Raw genomic sequence first — 26,247 nt, forward strand, 5'->3', positions numbered from 1 at the left:
GATTCGATTTACACTCATTTATATTATTTTTAATATATATTTTTAATTTAATATTCTTAAATGATTTTTTAAAATTTTACATTTAGTCAACTTAATATATTCTTCCATGTTTACGTAGTATTGTATTATTATATATTTAATTTAATTTAATATAAATTACAAAATATATAAAAATAAAATAAAAATAAATTACAAGAGTATAAATCGAGCTAGGTCAAATTTGGGCCAGGCTAGGCTCAGGTTTAAATATTGAAGTCTAAGCTTAATTCATATTTTAAACGGGTCTAATTATTTGCACAAACTAATTTTTCAGGCATCGTACTTTTGTCCAAATTATATCATATTTTGGACGGACCTTCAGTTAGATAATCATATGATAAATGGGTCTAGCATGTTCTTGTTAATGATGTGTGTGGTAGTGATTTGCTCTTGCTAGTGATGATGTGTAATGATTTTTAAACCAAACAGATGGTCGAACTGATTAGGTCATCGATTTATCGATCCGATCGGTTTAATTAAAAATCATTAAAGATCTCAATAAAATAAAATAAAATAATCCAGTTTAACCACTGATTCAACCGATTTGTACCGCTTCTCAATCTAATCAATTCAAAATCATTCTCTAAACCAATATCCGATGAATCTAATCCGGTTAAAACATTATGAAATTATAAATAAAAAAAACACACACATCTCATAAAAAAAATGATAGGTGATCAAATCAGTAGTATACTTTATTAGGAAAAAGAACAATTGCATATTATATGCACAATGTATGTCTAGGCAGTGGCGTATCTAGCACTGGCCTACCCCTCTAAAATGTTTTTTTTTATTTAAATTAATAAATATAAAATTGTACTTTACTCCTCTAAATTGATAAAAAATTAATTTATTATTTTAAAAATTATAAAAATATATGCTATTAAAATTATAAAATTATATTTTGTTATCATAAAAATATAATTTAATTTCAACCACTAAAATAATTTTTTTGACTTCTTCCTATGTTTAGGTTCAGTTGCATAATATATATAAACGAGTTATTAAATTAATTAAAAATTTGTAGAATATAAATGCAATGATAAACCTTTTTATTTTCGTGTTCTTAGCATAAAAGAAAAACAAATGAAGCGCCGACATTTTCTGTAGTAGATTTTATTGTTTGTAAAAAATTGGTGTAAAAACATAGAATCTTTAAAATAGAAGGGTCAGTTTGCAAAATTACCATTTCTCTTCCGTTACTTTCTCATCTTGTCGTCAATGGCATTTTCTGGCTGCCATTTTTTTTTTCTTTCTTTTCTCCAACATTAAAATCCTATTTGACTGTCAATAATAACTAAATATTTAAATAAAATCTATATCGGATTGGGTCGGGTCGGATCCAAATTTATGTATGATGTGAGAATATTTTATAATTATTCATATTTGATTTAGTCCGAAATATGAGTTTAAAATTTTGTTCAAGTCCACACATATTTGTAATAATTAACCTAAATTCATTTTATGTTCGTCCATATAAATATACATATTATTTTTAAGGAAGAGGTCTACTCATACCGGTATAAAACTTAAGTGATTTTACATTATTTCGTAATTTTTTTATATGATTAATATTTTAACAATCTAATCATAATATTTCAACTCCATTCATACAGATTATGCACGTCAAGTTTGACATAAATTAAATTTTTCTAACTATTCGTTTTATATAAAAAAACTTTCAATCGTTAAATATATATTAATATAGACAATGTTTTATATTGATATGATAAAATATCAAATCGACTAAAATTTTACATAATATTTTAATAAATTCAACGATTGAATTGTTAAAATATTAATTGCATAAAATGATATCAAAAAGTGTATAACTACTTAAAGTTTATGCCGGTCAATTCGATTTGATAATAAAAAATCAATAAATGAAATCAATCCAACTCGAACTATAAACTAAACTAGAAATAAGTTGAACCTCAAACGAACCAAATTCAAAATGACTAAAATAGATATATCGAAGTAACTTAAAACCAAAATTGTTTAATCTAAAAACCTAAAAGAAAAAACCGAATGAGTTGACCCTAAAATGGCTCCAACTCGAAATAACTTAAAAAAATTTAATACATAATTAATTATATCCAAATTAATCAAGTCCAAAACCAACCCCAGCCATTTGAGAAGCAATTGTACATTAGTATTTTGTTTTGGTCATAATTAGACAGCCCACAAAATAAGGGATTTAAAAAAGATAAAATCTTCAAAATAGAAGGGCTACTTTGCAAAATTATAACTTTTGCTCCCTTTACCTTTTCCCCTGCTTGTCGTCAATGGCATTCTCTGCAACGTCTTTTTCTTTCCTTTTCCTCTCTAAAACCCTAATTTGATCTCCAAATACCTTCGAGATCTCCAAGCTTCGTCACCCCAAAATGGCCACGACACGCAGATCCCTTCCTCTTCTGAGAACCCTCATAGCCGGAAAAACCCAAACCCGAAACGTGACGTACATGCCCCGACCCGGAGATGGAGCCCCAAGACCCGTAACGTTAATCCCCGGAGACGGGATCGGACCTTTGGTGACGAACGCGGTGGAACAAGTGATGGAAGCGATGCACGCTCCGGTTTACTTCGAGAAGTACGATGTTCACGGTGACATGAAACGGGTACCACAAGAAGTGTTGGATTCGATAAAGAAGAACAAGGTTTGTTTGAAAGGAGGGTTAAGAACACCCATGGGAGGTGGAGTCAGTTCATTGAATATGCAATTGAGGAAAGAACTGGATCTATACGCTTCATTGGTCAACTGTTGTAACTTACCCGGATTGCCGACCCGCCATGAAAACGTGGATATCGTCGTAATTAGAGAGAACACTGAAGGGGAATACTCGGGTCTTGAACATGAGGTGGTGCCTGGTGTTGTTGAAAGCCTTAAGGTAAGTAAAAACCCAATGTAATTCAATTGTTTTTGTTATGAAAAGTTTATGATTTTGGTATTGGGTAATTTATATTCTTTTTGGGTTGATTTTTGTTAGGTTATAACGAAGTTTTGTTCTGAGCGGATTGCGAAATATGCTTTCGAGTATGCTTATTTGAACAACCGAAAGAAGGTTACTGCTGTTCATAAGGCCAACATTATGAAACTTGCTGATGGATTGTTCTTAGAGTCTTGCCGTGAAGTTGCAACTAAGTATCCAAGTATCAAGTATAATGAAATCATTGTGGACAATTGTTGTATGCAACTCGTTTCGAAGCCCGAGCAATTCGATGTCATGGTATTGAAATTTTATATCCGAACTGGACTAGCTAGCTTTGTATATTAAGGGTGCTGCTTTGCTTGAATGATCTTTCTAGACTAGCTAGCTTACTCTCCTGCGTACTAAACTTGCTTCATAATTGAACTTGCAGCAGAGTCAGGACATCAGGGTGGGATATAATTAGATTGACTGTTGAAGCTCTCAATAACTTTTAGCTTTTAGCAGTTGATCAACTTAGGGTTTATCATGCTATTAACTTTAAAGATCGGTAATCTTCGAGTTAGCAGTTGACCGACTTAGGTTTTATAATGCTACTAACTTCTAAAAATGGGTTGGCTATGTATTCTTGTTGTGGTGATATATATATAATATCTTGAACTAGTTCAATATGAAGATATAAATAGTCATATATTTTGAACTGTTATCAATGTCAACCATAGTTTGTATGATTCAGAAAATGAGATAATATGGTTAACCATATGCTAGGAGAGATTGTTAATTCAGAAATTTCTTTTAATTTTTTTATGTTGCATTTTGATCTATGTTTTTTACCACTGAAGTCTGGTTTTTCTTTAGGTTACCCCTAATCTTTATGGTAATCTGGTTGCAAATACAGCGGCCGGTATTGCTGGAGGCACCGGTGTCATGCCTGGAGGTACCAATCAGTAATCTATGCATTCTTACTGATATTCAGTTCTTAATTATTTTTTTACAGAATTAATAAAATCTGGAAAATCCAGAAACTGTTGCGATTATGCTAGCTTTAATTAAACAATTTTTCTCTCTTACTCGTAGGCAATGTGGGAGCTGAATATGCCGTGTTCGAGCAAGGTGCTTCAGCGGGAAATGTTGGAAAAGAAAAGATAGTAGAGCAAAAGACGGCAAATCCCGTGGCATTGCTTCTCTCCTCTGCCATGATGTTGAGACATCTCCAGTTTCCTTCATTTGCCGATCGACTCGAAAGTGCAGTGAAACGTGTAATCTTAGAGGGCCAGTATCGAACTAAAGATCTCGGTGGGCAAAGCACTACCCAGGAAGTTGTTGATGCTGTTATTGCTAAACTAGATTGATTGCTAGTCTTCTTCTTCACTATGGGTTCTCCACAGTAAGATTTTCTTAAGTTGGTATATCTCATTCTTACATTTTCAGAATAATATTTTTTTTCGAAATACTCGAAAATCGAACTTATAACAAACAACAAACAACTGTTGAGTTGTGAACCTTTTTACATTTTTTGTTTTTGTTATGATTTTGAGGTGAATATAATATTGTTACCTGCCTCTGATATTTTTTCTACAATTTAGTTTCTTATTTTAATTTGTTCATTTATTTTTAATTACATGTGTCCCTAAATATATTTTAATATTTTTTTTATATATTTTCATGTCTATTTTACAGTTCATGTTCGGGATTCGTAGTTGTTCCACTCAATAGTATCGTCTCTAAGATTTGAATCTGGGTCCTCTCTTTGGGAGTGCAATGTATCTAACCATTAAAAAAAACTTGAATCAAAGATAATAACGAGGTAGAATGGATGTTTTTTTTTTTTATCACTTGATCTCGATTAAGTATACTCGATTTTGAAAGAAAAGATTATAACCAATGATGGTAACGAGGTAGATTGGACTATTAATTATTTTCTAGCTATAATATAACCATGTTTGCTTGTATAGATAGCCTCATTAAAAAAACACTTAGATATTCTTTTTAAATGACAACACATTTATTCACAAAATCAACTAATTTAAAATAAAATCAAAAAAATTTTTTTTTGTTAGATTTACGTCTAGGACTGGGCAAATTTTTTTTTTGTCTTATTGCTTGAAACATTTAAAAGAATAAGAATTTATTTGTTTTTGAAGGTTTATTATGAAAATCTGATGAGATTGTTAAAGTTTTTATTACTTGAACGAGATAATTTTGATCACACATAAGGGTGAGATAATTTGATGAGATTGTTTTTGTATCGATGATGTACTTCTATTCTGGGGGATCCTTTACTCAATAAATAGGTTCATTTACATATTGATCGGGCAATTAGTTTGAATATAAGATTTAAATTTGCTGGGGGAGTGATGCGAAATTATCTAGGGGAATAGATTACGGGTTTTAATCACCTTTTAGGGGTGTGCTTAGTTTTTGAACGATATTTTTTTTAACGTATAAAAGTGTTAATTTTTTTAGGATACATATTTTCTTGTCGAACAAATCAATTTAATTATATTTTAAAAAGTATAAACAATTTAACAGTTAACAAAATTAAAAGCAAAAAAAAAATCACACTATATAAAATTAATTATTTCTTTCTAATATGCCAAAAATAAAAACTAATACTATACTAAAATTTCATAAATTCCATTATAATTCCAAAAATAAAAAAAACTTGGCATCAAACACCTTTCTTTTGCCTAAGGAGTCAAGAGGAAAATAATTTTTATTTTTTTTACTCTGTTCTTTTAGTCTCGGCATCAAAATCTTTTCTTTTTCTCGACAGTGTCGACACCTTAGTAGAGGAAGATAATTCCTTAACAAACATACAAATCAAATACAAGAAACTCACTAACCTAATATGTATGGGTATGGGTCAGATCAATTAATTATGTAATGTAGCTTTAAAATTTATATTGAGCCTCTAAGTTTAGTCTTTTAAGGCCCATCATTTATTAATATTTGATTATTATTATTAAAGTTATATAATTAAAATTGAACAATACTTTGTTAATAAAAAGTATAATCTTATGATTTAAGGAGGGTGAATTATATGAAATACAATTTGACCAAGAAAGTGAATATTATAGAAGGTGTACACCAAAATTAAAGAACATAACAATATATATTTCAAAAGTCTAAAAATTTCAAATGGGTGATCGCCCTTGTGCCCTTGGATCTATCCCTAGTCCAAGTCATACCCTTGAGCTAGAAGAGCTAAGAAGTCAGTGGCTCCCCATTCTAATAAGAGAGGAACATATCATTAAAATAAATATTAATGTCAGTTTCTGCAACACAAGACATGAATTATCGACAAGCATTGAAGTCAAAAACTAAAATAGATTGGTGATGGATGTATAAACTTAACTAGAATCAAAACCCAGCACTGTTAAGTCCCTAGCGGGTCTTCAAACTCTTCATTTTGCTAATGACATGAATCATAGTGTATTTGGTCGGGCTAAAACTCAATCCTATTTTTTTTTTTTTTTTTTGCCATCCCTAATTATGGTTATAATTTTGATTTTAAAAATTACCGGATGCAAAAATCTTATCACATTTTAGTATATACACTTATTCGAGACAAAATTGAGCAAACAGGGCCGAATCAGAACAAAGTCGGAGCCCATTTTCGAGACTTAAGTCTACATTTTTTGTGAAACGTGGCAAAATATTATTGGTTTACATGACAAACCTGTTGTTTTGAAAATGTTAAAATATGATGTTAGTCCCTGTAGTTCTCCAAAATTAAAATTTAATTTATATACTTTAATAGTTAAAATTTAATTTTCTTATTTTTTAATTTAAAATTTTAATTCAATCATTATTATTAGTATTTTTCATCAAAATTTATCAACTTAACATGTTTATTTTGGAAAATTTACTCAACGTACTAAGTTGACAGGTTTTGATAGGTAATACTACAAGTCGTCTACTACTACTACTAATAATAATATTGAAATTTTCAGAGACAAAAATAAGAGGACTTAATTTTCAATATTTTAAATACAGGGATTAAATTTATAATTATAAAAAGTATAGGGACTAAAAACATATTTTGACATGTTGAAAAAAAAAAGGAGAAAGGAAATAAACAATATCGCCTCTCACACAAACCCGAACAAAGCTCTGGTCTGTTAGAATCCCCAATTTTCTCCTCTGAAGAAATCCCCTTTTAATTTTTTTACAATTCTTTTTTACAAATTTCTCCGATTCTTTAATTTTTCGATTTTTTTTAAAAATAATTTCGAATCCAAATAAAAATTACAAATTTTAAGGAAAAAAGGGAAAAAAAGTGTTTTTTTTTTTGTTATTTGTTTAATTTTCTAGGGTTTTTTTGATCGATCTGAGAGAGGAAGGAATATGGGTGCGGGAGGCGATTCAAGTGAGTCACGACTCGGTGGAAATGGAGGCGGTGAAGAAGGAGTGACGGTTAATATACGCTGCTCCAACGGTACGAAATTTACGGCGAGGACCAATCTCGAATCCACCGTTGGATCTTTCAAAGCTCTTTTGGCTCAAAATTGCGATATCCCAGCTGATCAGCAACGGTTGATTTATAAAGGGCGAATCCTGAAAGACGACCAAACCCTTCAAAGTTATGGTAAGGTTTAATTGCAAAAAAAAAAAAAAAAAAACCCTCTTTTTGTTTATAAAATTTTTGGGTATTTCTTATTTTGATGGAATTATAAGAAAAATGTTGGAGAACGGTGAAATTTTCTAAAAGACAAAAATGGTTCTGATAATAAGTTTAGAAAGTAAGAGGAAAATGCCTGATTTAGATGGTTGGGTATTTATTTTGTTGAGCTGATTTAAATGGCATGGGTATGATTGTGACACGATTTCTGAAATTTTCACTGTGTTTTAACCCTTTTTTGAAGGTTTGCAAGCTGATCATACCATTCACATGGTTCGTGGTTTCGCCCCATCTTCATCTACACCTCCTCCTTCAGCTACCACAAATGTTGCAACTGATAATACTACGCCAGGGGTTACTCGGGGTATTGGTTCGAATGATGGTGCTGGTCTTGGGGCATCTTTATTCCCTGGACTTAATCCACTTGGTGGTGGTGGCGGCAGCGGTGGTTTTGGTTTGTTTGGATCCGGACTTCCTGAATTTGAACAAGTACAGCAACAACTAACTCAAAATCCCAACATGATGAGGGAAATAATGAATACACCAGCTATTCAAAGTTTGATGAATAACCCGGAGTTGATGCGTAGTTTGATTATGAGCAATCCTCAAATGCGTGAGATTATTGATAGGAATCCGGAGCTTGGACATATACTTAATGATCCTAGCATTCTTCGACAGACATTAGAAGCTGCAAGAAACCCTGAACTCATGCGTGAAATGATGCGAAACACTGATAGGGCTATGAGTAATATTGAAGCCTCTCCTGAGGGATTTAACATGCTTAGGCGCATGTATGAAAATGTTCAAGAGCCGTTTTTGAATGCTACGACTATGGGTGGGAATAATGGAAATAGTCCGGCTACAAACCCATTTGCTGCTTTATTGGGCAATCAAGGTGGTTCTGAAGCTAGAAGTTCACCTATTAACACTTCTACGACTGGTTCTGAAACCGCTCAAGGCCAAACTTCCCCGAATACGAATCCTCTGCCTAATCCTTGGAGCAACACTGCTGGTGGTGGTAAGTATTATGTACTTCATTAAAGCATCTTTTTTTGTCTAGCCATACTCTTTGATCCAATATGTATATTTTTTAACCTAAACCATGATTTCAAACCAAAAAAATGGTACACGAGCAGTTTTTTTAAACCAAACCTTGATTTTAAACTGGATTTTAATCCAAGCTGAACAACTAAAATTTTTAGCTTTTGGCTTTTGGAAAGTGTTTTTCAATGAAATTACTTTTTTATCCCCTATTACTACTTTACAACATCATCTCTAAAATGGACAGTTTATTTTCTTAAAAGCACTTTTTGACAGCAATGGTTAACACTATCAAATTTTCAAAAGTTCTTTTTCACAGCACTTTCCAACCTTAATGATAAATTGGCCGCAAGTAATTTTGATTATGTAGACTTAATAATTGTTCAAAATAAAACATTTTCCCAAGTTTATTCAGTTGTTTTTTTTTTTTGGGGGGGGGGGGTGGTGATTTGATTGAGATTCATGTAATTATAGTTTTGTTTAGAAAAAAACATTAAGCTAAATTGATGTGGTCTGCAATATTTTGCCACTGTATGAAACTAATATTGGCTTAACTAGGATATTGTAAATGTTTAAAATTGGATATTATACCGAGTTTATTCAGTTGTGGGATGAATGATTTGTTCGAGACTCCTCTAATCATTGCGTGTTGTCCATGTTGAATGCTGCATGATTATGAATTAATTTTAGCCTTATGTTCTGTTTTCCTATATAAATGAGTGATTCTTTCATATTAGGAAAAGAAAGATTCAATGGTAAATTAAATCAACGTGTCCTACACTGTTTTGCGACAGTTCAGCGTAAAAGGGGATATAGGTAAAAGTACTATGGAGGCCCCTGTAATAGGAGTCAAATTGTATTTTACCCCTTCTACTAAAAAATGGGCAAATTAATCCCTATACGTTAGATCAATGAGCAAATTGAGCCTTCTATTAAAAATTTCATCCATTTTTACTGTTGAAAACTGGCGCAGATGACAAAATAACTAGACATATAGGTTCCAGTTTTTAATAGTAAAAATGGATGGAATTTTTAATAGAAGGCTCAATTTGCTCATTGATCTAACGTATAGGGATTAATTTGCCCATTTTTTAGTAGAAGGGGCAAAATGTAATCCGATTTCTAGTACAAGGCCTTCCATGGTACTTATACCAGGGAATATAAAGTAAACTAGAGCATCCCAGTTTTTTGTTCACTTTAAATGGAATTTACTGCTCTTGTATCTGTGTTTTGTTGAGCTTTCATGATGAATTACCGTGTGCCGCAAATTGTCAGGGGGTACCCAGACCAATGCTACTGCAAGTCCAAATCCTGCTGGGGATGCCAGGACACCAGGTGTTGGCGGTATGGGAGGCCTCGGACTTCCGGATCTGCCACCCATGTTGAATGGAATGCCAGATGCATCTCAGTTGACCCAGTTATTGCAAAACCCGGCAATTTCTCAGATGATGCAGAGCATAATGTCTAATCCCCAATATATGAATCAGGTATTTTGAGGAAGCACTTCAGTCCAGTGATATTCATTTTCTATTTCCGTTTTGCTAAGAATATGTTTTCACTTTTTTAGATCATGAATCTCAACCCTCAACTACGTGGTATGTTTGATATGAATCCTCAATTGAGAGAAATGATGCAAAACCCTGAAGTACTACGTCAGATGTTTTCCCCCGAGACAATGCAGGTATATTCTACGCCATATGTGTGGATGAATTCTCTCCTGATAAACGCTTACATGACTTATGGTTTTGCATCAATGTATCTTTCTTTATAGGTAAAAGGACCGCTCTGGTCCCTCTCAAAAAAATTGGAGAAATTTAGTCCTTGTCTATTTTGAAAGTTAGCAACTAACAACAAGCAATCACTAAGTTAATGCTTTTCCTCAACTGTATATATTTATTAATATTATAATAACGAATTTAGTCATCAAAGTTTACACATTTTGTCAATTTGGTCTTGATTTAACAAATTTAGCTCTCAACATTTACATATTCTGTCAACTTTTACACAGAATATATAAATATCGAGAGTTAAATTTGTTATTATACCAATCAAATTATGTATAATTGATGGAAAACAATAACACTGTGATTATTTGTTCTTAGTTGCTCACTTTAGAAATTGACAAAGATTAAACTGCAGCTGGTGTGGTCTTATAGGCATGTTAGGGCTACCTCACTGGATAATATCAAAGATTATTTGCTGCTTTTCGAGTACTATTTTGACAGTAAAGTCACCTATGTTCACTTTTCCTTTTATCCTTTTATTACTTGCAGCAAATGCTAGCTTTACAGCAGTCGCTTCTGTCTCTCAATCGGCAGCAGTCAACCCTGTAAGTGATGGAACCTCCGTCTATTAAATTGGTAACAAAAAATCAGAATTGTTTCTAAAGTGACTTGATAGTTGTACCTTCTTAACTTTATTAGATAATTATTGGTACAGATTGGGACTATTTGAGGGATTTTAAAAGAAAAAAAAAAAGAATCAAATTCTCTGATCATCTATGGTAATTTGACCGGAACATGATTACAAAACGAAATCAAACCTGCCTTTAGGACTCATGCTTGGATGATTATCGTTGCATTTTTTAACCACATTTGGCTTTCTTACAGGGACTCAGCACAGACTGGCGGTACTACAGGTATCGAAAAAAAATTCTGGATTTTCTTTATAAAGGGCATGAAGATTACTTCCTCAATCTCTCTACTTTGCTTTGCTACCCTTCCTTTACCAGCTATTCTTTCATATATCTTTTTATTTTTACCCTTCATTGTGTTCAATTTCATTTTCAGCGGCACCGGGAACTGCCAATCTAGACTTGTTGATGAATATGTTTGGCGGTCTGGGCGCTGGTGGCCTTGGTGTCCCCAACCAACCCGATGGTTAGCATTCTTATATCTTTCTCGATACTTTCACTAGATTTGTTACACATTTGGGTCACTAGTAATGTCATGTTCATCGATTCCCAGTTCCCCCGGAAGAACTTTACGCTACACAATTATCACAACTCCAAGAAATGGGTTTCTACGATACACAAGAGAATATCAGAGCATTACGAGCTACTGCCGGAAACGTCCATGCTGCGGTCGAGAGACTTCTGGGAAATTCCGGGCAGTAGTAACTCCTTGAAATTTCATGTTCTTTTTTTTTCTTTTTTAAATTTGACCAAGAAAAACTGTCTCATGTAAGATTAGTTGATTTGGGTTGGTGCCTTAGCAAACCACAGATTTATGTTGCATATACATTGTTGATTCCTTGTTTTTGCCGTGTTTAATAAGCAAGTAAACACGATAAATATATATACCCGAGAACTTGTTGATATTAGGCTTTTTATGCATGCCTACATCGGATTTTTCCATATTTGGCACTTCCTTATGTACATACATTTTGAGTTACTGTTCTCTCTCTTTTGTTTTAAGAACTTTTAGTTACTGAATCTGTTTTTCTTTTAAGAACTTTTAGTTACCGAATCTGATTCAATTCGATTCGAGTTGATATAAAAAAGTCCAAAAAAATTTGAGCTCAAAAGCCTCTTTAAACAAAGCATACACCAGAAAGACAAAGCAAGCCATTTTCAAAAGCACAGAATTTCTATCAAAATTTCACATTATGAAGAAATGAGAAGGTATATTGGTTGTTAAAATATAGATAACAACCACAAAATAAAATATATATTTTCACATGATTTTAAAGAAGAAATCTATCAACGAAACGTTACTAAGCTTCTAGTTTGGATGTAGTTGTTAAGAACGTAAAAACTGCCCAACTCTTTCTATATAGAAAGTAAGAAAAAACAAGAAAAAGCCTTTCAAAAGCCACTTTGAGTTGTTCCTATATACATATACACACCATGTTAGCTTTTTTGGCGCATGCAATGGAGCAAGGTGTTGATAAGCATGTTGATCTACAGGGTTCATCTGCAAAGAGGTTGGTCCCAATGGCTACTTCAATTCATATCTTATATATGTAAACCCAAAATGTTTTTTTTTTTGGATGATTGGCAAAGTCACAGTTGTAACCGGTGGTGCAAGAGGGATTGGAGCTGCCACAGCTAAATTTTTTTGTTGAAAATGGGGTTACGTTGTTATTGCTGATATATTGGACGAACCAGGGACCCTGCTTGCCGACTCCATAGGAGCTTGCTACATTCATTGTGATGTAGCCAAGGAAAGTGAGGTCGAATTAGCTATCCAACTTGCCATCACATGGAAAGGCAAACTAGACATACTGTTTAGCAATGCTGGCATTGGAGGTATTGCAAGCAGCATAACCAGCCTTGACATGGAGCAAGTGAAACATCTGATCTCAATCAATCTACTCGGTAAAGTACATGCAATCAAGCACGCTGAACGAGCCATGTTGATATGCACCACAAAAGGTTCCATCATATTTACGTCGAGTTCCACAGGTATCATTGGAGGGTTAGCGTCTCGCTCTTACTCTTTCTCGAAAGCTGGTATCATCAGACTAATGTGAACAGGGGCATGCAAGTTAGGCGTGCATGGGATTCATGTGAACTGCATTTCTCCTCATGGTGTACCTACAGATATGCTCGTTAGTGGTTATAGAATTTTCAGGGGAATGAAACAACGCCCGAACAATTGAAGACACTAGTCGGTGAAGAAGGGATTTTATTACGTGGGAAAGCTGCAACTGTTGAAGATGTGGCCCAAACCGCAGTGTTCCTCGCCTCAGATGACACAGGATTCATAACAGCGCATAATCTCGTTATTGACGGCGGATAAACTTCTGCTATTAGTTCAGAGTTTCATCTGCAAGTAGTAAAGAATTAGGACAAGAAACAAAATAAACCAAAGACAAACTTACCTGATATGGATTTTGGAGCTTTTATTGCTGAAAACACCTTCAAATCAAACCAAGATAGTTGTACTAAATCGTAAATACTATCAAATATTGAGAATCAATACAGAAAGCAAAGATTATTACTTTAAAGGAAGTCTTTTCATCCAACAAGATACAAACAGCTTAGTCCAACATGGAAGGATGGCATATAATTGAAAACCATGTTGTATGTACAATGTGTGAGCATCAGCTAAAAACAATAAAAGTACCGTAGAAGCTTTTGCACTAAGAGTTAAGTTACATTTTACTCTCTTGTACGTTAAATTAAAACGCAAATTGATGATTCTGTTAAAAAATTCATCAATTTCTACAATTAAGAACTAATCTCTTTATATTAACACATGACAGCCACGTGTAATTATTGTGTTATTTTACAAGGCATACTAATTTTTAATAGTAGAAATAGATGAAATTTTTAACAAAAAAGACCTATTTGCTTTTTGATCTAACGTACAGAGATTAATTTTTCTGTTTTTCGAGAGCAAAATGCAATCTAACTCCTAATACAATGGCCTCCATAATACTTTTACTACTAGAAACTGAATTTAATCCAATAAGATACAAGACAATCGTTTTTCAAAGTGGAAGGATGTCCTAGTATTGAAATGCATGTATTTTTTTTATCTTTAATAACATCTTAGCTTAAGAAGGAACTTCAAGAAGCCTTCTTTTGCTTGTACTTGGCAGCACATAGGGTATATATCAACATGTTTAAGAAGCTGAGACCGGCCAAGAGCCAGAAGAAATAGTCGAGATGACCCTCGTTAAGGTTGTCCGGTATCCAACCAATCTGGCCACCCTTTGTTGTGAAGTAAATTACAAGGGTCAAAATAAAAGAACTCAAGTAGTTGCCCAAAGATGTAGTTAGAAGTGAAAGCGCACTACATAAACTCCGCATGGCATCAGGGGATTGATCATAGAAGAACTCAAGCTGTCCGATAAATGTGCAAACCTCTGCAGCACCCAACAAGAAATATTGAGGTATTTGCCAAAGAATATTAATGGGTACGGCGACTTGTTTATCAACCAAATCTAGCTCTTTTGCGAGCTGCAATCTCTTGATCTCCACCAAAGCTGCGGCTGACATGCATAGGACTGAAATAAAGAGACCAATTCCCATACGTTGCAACTCTGAGAAGCCACGCTCTTTACGTGTGAACTTCCTTGCAATTGGAACAATGATCTTATCATAGATGGGAACCCAAAAAATGACACTGATAACATCAAAAGACGAGAGAGAAGCAGGAGGAATAGTGAAAGAACCGATTTTTGTGTCCATCATCATCCCTTGTTCCACAAACATAGTTGACATTTGGGCATATACAGCAGAGAACACAATTCCAGTAGCCCATATGGGAAACATGCGGATCAAGATTTTCAATTCCTCCACTTGTGTTACAGTGCAAAGCCTCCAAGGGTTTGAGAAGTCCCCACTTTTGGTTTCGGCATCAGTGACTATGGCAGCTTTATCTAGGCACCTACAACAAGATGCTCTCAATTTAACCATCTTTCTATACATAAATATGCATGGGTAAACACTAGTGTGTCTAATGAAATAACTACATAGTTACACGTGATGTGCCACGTGTACATCATGTTGAAGTACAAGGATCAATTTTACTAAAACGGATGGAAAAGAAGGACCTGGCTCCTAGTACAAGGACCTCTATGGTACTTTTACCCAATTCCTTGTACTACATTAATTTTGTCTGAAGTGATAAAGAATTCTCAATTTCATAGGCTTTCACACAAATGAGACAGAGAGATCGATCATTCAAAACTTACAGAATTAATTAAGAAAACTTACTTCAACTCTTCACTGTGCTCCAGTTTCCGACTTCCTTCTATGGCAGAGTGGTTGTCACCAGTTTCATATAGGAGACTACTATCTTCAGGAACCTTGAGGTTCCGGTTATGAAATGCTGCAACCAAAACCTGGCACATTCTTGTAATAGGGCTTCCTCCAGGTCTTTGAAATCTATAAAGAGATGTACCTGAGAAAAAACTTCCAATTGCAAGGCCCATAAATAATGCTGGAATGCCAAATCCGAGACCCCATCCAGCATTGTCTTGAATCCACACTATAAGACTGCTTGAGATCAAAGCGCCAATGTTGATGGAAAAATAGAACCAATTGAAAAAGGACCCTTTCTTCACCCTTTCTTTGGGATCAGTATCATCAAACTGATCGGCCCCAAAAGATGAAACACATGGTTTGATTCCACCCGTCCCTAATGCAATCAGATAAAGCCCAAAGAAAAATACAACATACTGAGCTGGAGTAGCTGAGGGACAAATAGAACCCACACATTCAGCAGGTTTCAGTGCAGGAATTGATGCCGAGAGTGTTAATGTACACATTCCCTATGTCAAATACTAAATGTGTTACTCAATGCATCAAAAAGCGAAATCAAACCGTATAATTAACTTGCTCACTTTGCCTTAATATAAGTACTAGAATTCATTAGTTAATAATATGATTAAAATGATGACAAATTGACGTCCTCACGCCTCACATAGCCAAATATGTTATTACTCTATGAAACCTTCTTTAAATCTTCGAAAAGGAGTCAAAGTGTTTACTCTATGATTTAAACACAAAAGATACTCACTAAAATTACTCGCAACAAAAGAGGAGAACCATGCATGGATTTATATCGCATGTGAAGGACCATGTAAAGAAAATCAGGGGTTAAAAGTACCATGAAAACCCTTGTGCTAGGAGTTGAATTACATTTTGTCCTCTCTACTTAATAAAGGGACAAATAGTTCCTAAACCCTATATGTTAACATGAGGTACACGTGGCATGTCATATTTCACTATTTGGTTATTCTGTCAGTCATGCTAGTTTTTAACAATAGGAATAAATGAAATTTTTAACAGAAATAACTACTTTGATTTTTTTTCTAATGTACAAGGACTAAATTACCTATTTTTTAGTAGAGGGGGAAAAATGCAATTTGACACCTAGTATAGGGGCCTCAATATTATTTTTATCAAAATCAGGGTTAATAGTATAATGAAAACAAACAACAGCCAAAGACTCTACTGGAGTTGAATGCAAGATCAACTTCATGATAAGTACTTAAAAAAACTAATTAAAGCATAAAACAATAACATCTAAAGCAAAAAAAAAAAAAAGTAGTTAGAGTAAATTATATTACAATGAAGTAGATAGTGGAGAAAGCAGCAATTGTCCAATATCTTCCCCAATATGCATCTGCTAAAACAGCTCCAATGAGAGGTGTAACGTAACAAGTTCCCTGCCAAGTAGTCACATTCCTTGCAGCTGATGCATTTCCTTCATGTAGTTTCTTGGTCAAGTAACTTACGAGATTAGTTGCTATCCCATAATAAGCCAATCTCTCACAACATTCATTACCTATAATTCCATATAAGAAAATTGCAGAAATAAGAAAAGCTTTACTCGAATAAAAGCAAAACTCATTTAAATGAAGAGAAAATAGATAAATTTATAATAATTCACCCAAAATGAATGGGCATGCTTTCCAATTTCCAGTATTTTGCTTCAAAACAGGATTCCCATTAAAGTCAACAGAGCCATCCCCAGTGTAAAGCCCACTGTTTTCAGCCTAGAAATACAAAATATTTAAACATTAAATAACATAACCTCCAAGATAAAGATTTTTAACAAGAAAAAACAACAAACCCAGAATTTTTTCAGTGTTAAAAGGTGTCCTTGAACAAATGATCAAAATCTTATGACCACCAAAAATAAAAGATCAAAGGGGGAAAATTACCCGATCAAGTTCAGCTTCCAACAGCGATCTCTCTTCATCGACAGATCCCATGATTGTATTGCAATTGAACCAATCAAAGACTACAGATTCAAAATCCCCATATTATAAGGCAAAGAAATATTATAATTGGTGATGAAAACGCTGGGTATTATTTATTTATTAGGCTTATAAAATCATATACGACTTTACCTTGTTTGATACTTAATGTCAAGCGTCCTTTGGAAATTGGAATTTTATTTTATTTTTTGGTAAAAAGAAAAAGACATAAAACAACCATTATCTTTATCTTCTTGTAATAAATCTATTAGGAAATTGGAATCTTTGAACAAAAGAAAAAACATAGAAAAAGAAAGAACTTTTGGAATCTTTTAGCTTAGTTGATTAGAGCACTGGAATGTTAGGGGGAATCCTGGCACGTTTCCCTATCTATTATAAGGCAGCAAATAGACCTCATCCTAAGTCCGACGTTTAAATTTGAAAGCCCATTTAAGCAGAAATATAAATGATTTGGATAAAAAAAAAAGTAAAAATTATTTTTTAAATAGACCGAATTTGTCTAGATTTTTTTCACTATTATTTTATTGTCATTTTCTATTATACTATTACTATTTTACTGTTATTATTTAGATATTGCCTAATTTTTATTTTATTATTAATTTTGTTATTATTTTAAAAATTTTGCTTATTAAGTTATAATTATTTTAGAGTTATTTAAGTATAATTTTTTAATGTATTTTCAATTTCTTGAAATATTTATTTTAATATTTTTAGTATATTTGATGTATTATATTTTTTAAAAATATTTTTATATAAAATATAATATTAAAAATGTTAATATGGGGTGGGCTAGGCTCAAGTTAGCTTTTTTTTTATATGAGTCAAGCTCGAGTAGAATTATAGGCCCATTTTTCGAGTCAAGCCAAACCGACCCTAAAAAATTGGTCCAAAATTTTGTATCGGCCCAACCCATTATTAGGTCTAGTGGTAAAGATTTTTAATTCACATATAGGTGTTTAAAGGTCGGGTCGAGTTTAATGGACTTAACCATAATATTAATATATTTTATATTTATCTCAATTCATTTAACAAAAATTTGGACCTAAAATTTTATTTAAACCCATTGTAAATGATTAATCCAAACCTATTTTAGGCCTGCACATATTTAAAATTTTTAAAATATTTATTTATATTATTTCAATTTAATATTTAATAATAATATTTTTATATTTTAAAATTTTATATATAATCATCTTAATTTTTTAATGTTTACATTATAGTATTATTATATATTACAATAGATTTAATTTTTATGTGTTAAAATTATATAATATATACAAATAATGTAATACATCAATCTTCAATACATGAAATACGTATGATATTAAAATAAAAATTAAATTAAATTTTAAGTTAATCGAAATTTAAACACATAAATATGTCGATTAAAAATATTAGATTAATACATTAATCCTAAATTATTGCCAAGTTAATTTGTGATATGAAATCATTCAACACCATTGTTAATATATACATCTAATGGAAGTAATAAAGTTTGTATAATAAAATTAAAATGTATGAAAATATCAAAATAAAAAGAGTAAATTAGTTCTTTTCTATTCAAAGTTCTATCTATTTATATTGTTAAAAACTAATGTAGTGACGGAATAAACAAACAGTTAAATTTAGTATGCCATGTGTAGCTCGTGTTAATATATAGAAACTAATTTTAAAAAATAAAAAATAGATAAAATTTTAACAAAAAGATTAATTTACTTTTTAATCTAATATATATATATATATATATATAAAATTAATTTACTTATTTTTAAATAAAAATACAAAATATAATTTACCTATAATATTAAAACTTCCACGATACTTTTACAATCACGAAAACAAGTAAGTCAAAGCATTTTAAATACTTTTCTTGCTCTCTTTTCATTTGATCTTTCAGAATATTTCTTAGAACTGGTTAAATTAGTTGTACAAATCTTTGCTTTTAGAGAATGAACAAATTAAACCCACATAAAATCAATTCAAGTGTATATATATGTGTGAACAAATCAAAGCATCCAACCACAAGAATTTCCTTTCACATAAACCCTAATTAGTTAATTAAAGAAAGTTTGGAACAGTACCTTGATCTTTTGAACTTGCTTGAGATCCCGCTTAAGCTCCTTCTATTGCTTAGATTTTTGAAGCTCAAAGCTGTAAAGCATAAACAGAGAAATTCGAAACTGATTTTAATTTATTTTGAAACTGAGAAAGCATAAACAGAAATTTAGAGCTGAGAATATACAATAAAAAAAAAAAGAAGCTTAAATCTTTCGTAAATAGCAAAAAGAAAGTAATAATTGAAAATAATTAAATAGAGATGGGCGTTGAAGTCACCTCCGGCTGAGCGAAGGAGATGAGATTGGATGTTTGAATTGTGAATATAGTTGCTCGTAGAACTGATTATGGGCGGTCAGGTAGGATTTGGGTCGAATTAATGTAAAATTTTAGATTTATTTTTAAATTTATGTTTGACTTAATTTAATTTGAAATTGAATTTAAAATTTTGTTTAAATTCAAATTTGATTAAAATGTTAAATTCAAACTCTAATTGTCTATTAATTTTTTTAATTATTTTGTTCTATAATTTTTTAAAACACAATGCACCAAATACATTTAAAACATTAAAATAAAATGTTTTTCAATAAATTAAAACTACATTAAAAAATAATTATACCTAAATAATTCTAATATAGTTGCAACTTAGTAAGTAAATGCCTTTAAAATAATTTTGTATCCAAATAATAAGAACAACAACAAAATGGCAATAAAACAATTGATTCGGGTCGGGTCAAGCTGACTCGAGCTAAAAAATTCCTACTTGAGACCCATTCCATTTAACAAATTAACCTTATTTTTGTCTAAACTCATTTTTCGAACCTATATTTTTACCTAAATCCTCCCATTTTTCGCGCAGGCCAGGCTGGTGACCTGATGCATGATTAGGTCTAGTTGCCTGTGTTAGAGATCAAATTAATTTTTGGGTAAATTACACAAGAAGTCACTTAATTATGGTGATTTTTTTTTGGTCACTCAACTATTAAAAATTTTAAAATTAATCTCTCAACTAATTAGATTTGTCTATTTTAGTTCTTTTCCGTTTAGTTCTGTTAAATGTTTGATTGAATAATGAGGTAGCAATTGAAATTGTATACTAACAAATATAATACATTGTCTCAATCTAGTTATAATTTTAAAAATATACTCTCAATAATTACACTTATATCAATTATTTTTATTTTAAAACCTTGAAAATTTTAAAAATATAAAATTAAAACTTTTAAAATTAAAACAAATATTTTAAAAATATGAAAATTTTAAAATTTAATGTTATCTAAACTAGACCAAATCAATTAAAGTAAAAATGAATTAAAGCAATTTAATAAAAAGTAAATAATTAATTAATTCGCGAACCAATATGAACTAATTCAACTTAAAACTAGCAAATAGATGAGCTCAAATGAACTCACGTCGAGCTTACTTTAAACTTGAATTTTTTCAGAATTGAACTATTAGTGTATTCTAATATTTAGATTCTTTAAGACAACTTTTAAAAATAATTTAAAAGCTTTGGCATACATATTTCAGTTTACAAGATAACATTTTGCTTTCCAAGACACTTTTTTTTAAATATTCTTTCGAAACCTTTTAACTTTACAAAAATTCATTTTAATTTTCTATATAAATTTTATTTTTTAATCCTTAAACTTATATTACTTATCAAATCATCTCAAAATGAATGAAAAATTTAATATTTACTAAATTTAAATTTTGAAGTGACATAACATCTACATGAATATTACGTCAACAAATTTAACATATATTAATTTTTCATTTATTTTGAGATGATTCGACATATAAGACGATTATAAGGGCTAAAAGAGACGAAAAATTGAATGAAAGATTAAAATGGTATTTTTTAATTGAAGAGCCAAATAAATCATAACACCTATTTTAAAAAAATATTTTCAACTTTAAATTCACAATTTCCATGAAAATAAAATCTATAAAAAGACAGTGGACTTTTGCTAATAATCATAATTTTTAGTAATAAAAGAATTAATTCATCACTTTTATAACACTGGTAATTGTTTTCATTTTTGTTGAATGATTGTCTCTGCTTAAAATGACTATCTGGTATATCTATTTACCAATAGAAAAATAGAAGCAAAATGGTATGTACATACATTCTTTATTATCAGTTCATCTTGATAAAAGTACTATGTTAGGTCTTTGTACTAAGAATTAGAATGCATTTTATTCCATCTATTCAAAAAATAGATAAATTAGTTCATATAGGTTAGATCAAAAAGCAAATTGATCCTTTGTTTTAAAATTTTTATCTATTTGTACTGTAAAAAACTAGCGTGACTGACGGAATAACTAGACAATAATGGTGACGTGTATCTCATGTTGTCGTACAAAGACAAGTTTTTAATGATAGACGGACAAAATTTTTACAGAAAGACCGGTTTACTCTTTGATCTAACGTTTTGTAAACTAATTTACCCAATTTTTTGAATAGTAACTCAAAAGTACAATGTACAAATCCCTACATCAGAGACTAACACGGAGTTTGAATCTCCATCCATTGTAGTAATACATTCCTAATAAATTAGCAGTTTAGGATTAAGAACAAGGGTGAGGAGGTTACCAGACCCTGAAATTAACACAATTCCTTGTACGCTGGCTGCAAAAGAAAAAAGAAAGTGTTTTCATATTTTCTCTTTTTCTGTTTAATCTGTCGTTGCAGTCATGGTAAGATGGCATAATGAATATGAAATATTCAAGAGCTTTACCGATAAACTCGAGCATCAATGAGAGAACATCAGGACATCAGCATGTAAGAACCCTGCATCACTGATATAGAGCTTTACCAATAAACTCGAGCATTCAGCTTGGTAAATTGCTATCCATCTGCAGAAATATGAAAACAAGGTGCAATTTGGTATTCATTTCACAAGCACAGACAATTTACGGATATTAACCAGCACATCATGACCTACTGCGCATCATTTGCCCGCATTCCTGACTTCTGAAGGTGGTGAAATTAAAATGAATATTTTGCATGAGTGCGCTGCCTAGCAAATCCTTCGTGAATGACAAATTAATCCTTGTTTAATCATTAGTAACCTATAAACTCATCTCCAGACAAATGGGAATTTAACGACCGACTTCACCAGTAATCAAGAAACTCAGTTTTCTCGGTCTGCAAACTTGGTATGCTTCCTTGACCCCAGCCTTTCTGTACCCGCTTAAGGGTTTTCAAAGCAATTCCACTGCCATCATCTCTGTAAAAGAACATAAAATAGAAGCTATGTCAAGTACACCAAACAGTATACAGAGAACCATATACTACTACACCAATAGAAAAGAACGTGATGGGTAACTAGGCAAAGACAATATTAAAAATATATCACATATAGGGGTCCAGGATACCAAAGGCTTTACTGGCAGTGTCATGACATAACATATGTGATTTTATTAGATAATGGTTCTTTAATACTTTTTTGAGGGAAGACTACAGTTCACTACTGTCTATATTTGGCAATTATCATTTAGCATCAAACAGAATTACTACTTTAGCCATACCTGTGTACTATTGTTTGCCAGTCATCTCCACCATACTTCGTTTCTTTTCTATGGATCAATTCCTTTGGTTTTCGAGATATCTTATTCTCCACTCTACCATCTGAAGCCATCTCCAACATCTTCTCTGCAAGTTCATCAGCCTCATGCTTGTTTCCTCTTTTACCCAAGTCATCAACCACAGGCATGAATGATGCAGGGTCAAATTTGTATCCTTTGATAATCAACTTGTGCAAAATACCACTAGCTTCCTCTAACTTCCCATCTTTACAAAGTTTTTCAATGAGATCCTTATAAAGGAAGTTTCCCAGATGAAAAGATCTATCTAATGCAGCTTCAAAGATCACTTTAGCTTCTGAAAGTTGCCCACCAGAAAGCAACTCATTGAACATTAAACTATAAAAAGCTTCCTTGTGACCACATATACTAAGACCAATCTCGAATAACTCCTTCGCTACTCCAAAATCACTTGCCTTGCAGAAAGCTTCTATTAACATCCTGAAGGTAGAAATATTAGGATTTATACCCATTTGCAGCATGTCATCCAAGATAGAAGTAGTGTCCTGGATTTTCCCATTTTTGCAAAGAGACTGAATAATATTATTGTATATGCAAACATTAGGAGTAATCCCTCTTTCTCTCATCTCATCGACAAGTCCATAAATTTCAAATATTTGATTTTTACTTCCTAAGACAAGTATCAGTGAATTATAAGTCTGTATGCTCTTATTACATCCTTTTTTCTCCATGTCCTTGAGAACTCGAAATGCAGATGAAATCTTTCCTTCTTTACAGAAAATATGGATGAAAGTATCAAAAATAACCGCATCAGGTTGCAAGTTTTTACCCATCATCTCTCTGAATTTCTTTTTAGCTTCATCTATCTTTCCGGCTTTGCATAGAGCACTAATTATGATCGAATATGTAACTAAGTCAGGAATACATCTCATGCTACGGCTAACATCATCAACTAGGCCAATAAATGAGTTCCCAAGGTTACCTAGAGCAGCACTTCCATGTGTCCACATCTCATGTGCAATTTCCATAGCTTTGTCCAATTTCCCACTTTTACACAAACCATCAATTACAATATTGCAGGTCACAGTATCCACACCATAGCCTTTTTCATTCATCTTTTGCAATAACTCTTCTGCCTCCAATATTTTACCCTCTTTCCATAGGCTATGCAGCAAAATATTACAAGTATAAGTATTAGGGACACAACCATTTCTCATCATCTCATTTAGAATAGCATTTGCTTCAGATAACTTCCCTTTACGACAGTAGCCGTGCAGTAATGTGCTATAAGTTACTGTATCAGGGGAAAGACCACTCCTTACAATAAAACCCATCACCATTCTCGCATCAGAAAGCATCCCATTCTTGCATAGACCATCCATCACAATGTTATAAGAGTAAATATTAGGTTCTACACCTTTATCTACCATATCTTTAAGTACCAACTGAGCCTCTACTAACTTTGCATTTCTTAGCAAACCCAACAACCAAATATTATAACTATCTAAATTCATCAAATCGCCATTTTTCTCCATGGACTCAACTAAGGCCTTTGCTTCCACCAACATCCCTTGCTTACAAAACCCTTCAAGCATTAGATTATAGGTTATAACATTAGGCCGAGGTAGCCCCAATGCTTCATCTATTTGCATATCCCTAAAAATCCTTGATGCTTCAAGAACTTTACCGGCACTACAAAGAGCTGATATTCTAGCATTGAATGTCACAACATCAGGAAATAAACCATCCTCTCTCATTCTTTCCACCAATTTTTCAGCATCACCAGTTTTACCTTCCTTACAAAAACTTGAAATCAATGTATTATACACAACTCTGTTAGGCAAAATCCCAGAACTTCCCATCTCATCCAAAAGCTCCAACCCTTTATTAGCGAGGCCAAACCTACAATACCCACGAACCAAAATCCCAAAACTAAACTCATTCGGCAAGCAACCTTTCTCAGGCATTTTATCAAACAACTCTCGGGCATCCTCCAAATGACCCAAATCACATAACCCACAAATCAAAAGATTAAAAGTATAAGTCTCCGGAGAAACACCAGCGAAGACCATATCTTTATACAACCAAAGCACACAATCTGAACGTCTTTCTTTAATACAACATCCAAAGAGAACATTGTACAAACAGATGGAAGGCGGGTTTTGTGGAAACATTTTTCTTATAGATTGAAACTGGGAAAATGCTTTATCAAAGAAACCCGATTTGGCCAAGAGATTAACAAGTGAAATGAGGGAAGGAAGGGACTTTTCTTGAGGCTGTGAGGATACGAGAAGGAGGTGAAGATGATCGATTTCTGGGAGCATTTTGGAACGAATAAGGATACGAGCAATGGTGGGTACTGATGAAAGAAAACAAGGATTGGATGGTGAAGATTGAATGCGCTTGAAGAGTTGCCATGCAAGCTTTGGGTTTTTGGTGTTTTTGAGGAGTGCTTGGGTAAGCTTCGTTGTTCCCATGTAATGGTTTTTTGATCAACTATTGATTGCTAAACAAAGGGTGAATCCAAGCCGGGTGAATCCAAGCCTTTAGAGGGGCAAGCATTGCTGCATCCCGCCTGCTTCCTCAACCTTGCAATCCTTGTCTCGCTATGTTATCAATATAGCATTTTGAGCTGCTTGTTTGATGAATCAATGCTCGATTGCTGACAGGTGACACCGTTTGAGCTGATACACCAAAACAAGTCACTTTAGTCCAGTTATAAACAAAGTTAAAGCTCTCCAAAGATAAACTAGAACGGTAAATAAGGTGGGTTTGACCCGGATTGATAATCGGTTCAAATGATTCAAAAGAAAAATAAGTTAGAAAAAAAAGATCGGTTTGAATCGGATTTTTAATTCAATTTATGTCCAAATTTCAAAGGTCATTTGATTTAGCCTTTTTGTTCCAGATTATATCCTACCTATGAATGTTCCCTTCCAAAATGTTAATTTAATTTATTTTTTAATATATTTCTTAATGTATATATACTTAAAAATATCAATTTATTTTTTGATATATTAAATTATCTATTTTTAAATATAACTAGTATCTGCCAAGCTACTACCTTTTACTTTAAAGGATAAAGAAAACGCCATTGTTGATCAAAAGGTAACAGCTTGCAATAGTAGAAACAGTATAGATGGAAAAATAATAATAAAAAGATCTGACCTTGATTCTTGATGACTCACAGCCAAGTGATCAAAGGGTACCCCAAACGTGTCATCCCAATCCTCCATTGACTCGACCTGGTTCTGTTCATTTTGGTTATATTCTTTGGTATCATCATCCCACATTCCCAACTTGTTATCCTTAATTCGTGGAATATTATATATA

At 32.5% G+C, this 26,247-nt stretch overlaps 4 protein-coding genes and 1 pseudogene across 8 annotated transcripts; 3 read left to right on the forward strand and 2 right to left on the reverse strand.

The window, feature by feature from the left end:
• Positions 1-2,269: 2,269 nt before the first annotated feature.
• Positions 2,270-4,547, forward strand: LOC108457706 (isocitrate dehydrogenase [NAD] regulatory subunit 1, mitochondrial). The gene is made up of 4 exons (XM_017756787.2): positions 2,270-2,927; positions 3,027-3,266; positions 3,825-3,903; positions 4,044-4,547. Exons 1-4 carry the CDS (start codon positions 2,424-2,426, stop codon positions 4,316-4,318), a joined length of 1,098 nt encoding a protein of 365 aa, XP_017612276.1. The 5' UTR covers positions 2,270-2,423; the 3' UTR covers positions 4,319-4,547.
• A 2,455-nt stretch (positions 4,548-7,002) lies between these two features.
• Positions 7,003-12,064, forward strand: LOC108460741 (ubiquitin domain-containing protein DSK2a-like). The gene is made up of 8 exons (XM_017760361.2): positions 7,003-7,557; positions 7,835-8,608; positions 9,907-10,118; positions 10,199-10,312; positions 10,905-10,960; positions 11,241-11,269; positions 11,421-11,510; positions 11,598-12,064. The coding sequence occupies exons 1-8, from the start codon at positions 7,317-7,319 to the stop codon at positions 11,744-11,746; spliced, it is 1,665 nt and encodes a 554-aa protein (XP_017615850.1). The 5' UTR covers positions 7,003-7,316; the 3' UTR covers positions 11,747-12,064.
• A 557-nt stretch (positions 12,065-12,621) lies between these two features.
• Positions 12,622-13,421, forward strand: LOC108460727 (short-chain dehydrogenase reductase ATA1-like; annotated as a pseudogene).
• Positions 13,422-13,903: 482 nt separating this feature from the next.
• On the reverse strand, positions 13,904-19,780 carry LOC108460726 (protein NRT1/ PTR FAMILY 8.3-like). 3 transcript variants are annotated; one of them, XM_017760336.2, is made up of 7 exons: positions 19,645-19,780; positions 19,392-19,461; positions 17,254-17,333; positions 16,980-17,085; positions 16,657-16,874; positions 15,299-15,855; positions 13,904-14,969 (listed from the first exon to the last, which is right to left on the reverse strand). In XM_017760336.2, the coding sequence occupies exons 3-7, from the start codon at positions 17,302-17,304 to the stop codon at positions 14,147-14,149; spliced, it is 1,755 nt and encodes a 584-aa protein (XP_017615825.1). In that variant the 5' UTR covers positions 17,305-17,333; positions 19,392-19,461; positions 19,645-19,780; the 3' UTR covers positions 13,904-14,146. The 3 variants fall into 3 exon arrangements, with proteins under 3 accessions (XP_017615825.1, XP_017615827.1, XP_052882552.1); XM_017760338.2 differs by lacking the exons at positions 19,392-19,461; positions 19,645-19,780 and adding an exon at positions 17,443-17,713; XM_053026592.1 differs by lacking the exons at positions 19,392-19,461; positions 19,645-19,780 and having other exon boundaries at positions 17,254-17,713.
• Positions 19,781-21,631: 1,851 nt separating this feature from the next.
• LOC108460778 (pentatricopeptide repeat-containing protein At2g17140) lies at positions 21,632-26,220 on the reverse strand. 3 transcript variants are annotated; one of them, XM_053026594.1, is made up of 5 exons: positions 26,083-26,220; positions 22,900-25,598; positions 22,314-22,598; positions 22,107-22,224; positions 21,632-21,997 (listed from the first exon to the last, which is right to left on the reverse strand). In XM_053026594.1, the coding sequence occupies exons 2-3, from the start codon at positions 25,389-25,391 to the stop codon at positions 22,484-22,486; spliced, it is 2,607 nt and encodes an 868-aa protein (XP_052882554.1). In that variant the 5' UTR covers positions 25,392-25,598; positions 26,083-26,220; the 3' UTR covers positions 21,632-21,997; positions 22,107-22,224; positions 22,314-22,483. The 3 variants fall into 3 exon arrangements, with proteins under 3 accessions (XP_052882554.1, XP_052882555.1, XP_017615911.1); XM_053026595.1 differs by lacking the exon at positions 26,083-26,220 and adding an exon at positions 25,835-25,996; XM_017760422.2 differs by lacking the exon at positions 26,083-26,220 and having other exon boundaries at positions 22,310-22,598; positions 22,900-25,795.
• Between the last annotated feature and the right edge of the window lie 27 nt (positions 26,221-26,247).

Source organism: Gossypium arboreum, chromosome 4 (assembly GCF_025698485.1).
Source record: "Gossypium arboreum isolate Shixiya-1 chromosome 4, ASM2569848v2, whole genome shotgun sequence".
Taxonomy (NCBI): Eukaryota; Viridiplantae; Streptophyta; class Magnoliopsida; order Malvales; family Malvaceae; genus Gossypium; species Gossypium arboreum.

Coding starts and splice junctions, on each gene's coding strand:
- LOC108457706 (XM_017756787.2), top strand. CDS start 2,424: ATGGCCACGACACGCAGATCCCTTCCTCTTCTGAGAACCCTCATAGCC. Junction 2,928..3,026: donor GTGTTGTTGAAAGCCTTAAG/GTAAGTAAAAAC, acceptor GATTTTTGTTAG/GTTATAACGAAGTTTTGTTC. Junction 3,904..4,043: donor CACCGGTGTCATGCCTGGAG/GTACCAATCAGT, acceptor TCTTACTCGTAG/GCAATGTGGGAGCTGAATAT.
- LOC108460741 (XM_017760361.2), top strand. CDS start 7,317: ATGGGTGCGGGAGGCGATTCAAGTGAGTCACGACTCGGTGGAAATGGA. Junction 7,558..7,834: donor CCAAACCCTTCAAAGTTATG/GTAAGGTTTAAT, acceptor CCTTTTTTGAAG/GTTTGCAAGCTGATCATACC. Junction 10,119..10,198: donor ATCCCCAATATATGAATCAG/GTATTTTGAGGA, acceptor TCACTTTTTTAG/ATCATGAATCTCAACCCTCA.
- LOC108460726 (XM_017760336.2), bottom strand. CDS start 17,304: ATGGGATCTGTCGATGAAGAGAGATCGCTGTTGGAAGCTGAACTTGAT. Junction 17,086..17,253: donor TGGAAGCTGAACTTGATCGG/GTAATTTTCCCC, acceptor TTGTATTTCTAG/GCTGAAAACAGTGGGCTTTA. Junction 16,875..16,979: donor AGCATGCCCATTCATTTTGG/GTGAATTATTAT, acceptor ATGGAATTATAG/GTAATGAATGTTGTGAGAGA.
- LOC108460778 (XM_053026594.1), bottom strand. CDS start 25,391: ATGGGAACAACGAAGCTTACCCAAGCACTCCTCAAAAACACCAAAAAC. Junction 22,599..22,899: donor TGGCAAACAATAGTACACAG/GTATGGCTAAAG, acceptor GTTCTTTTACAG/AGATGATGGCAGTGGAATTG.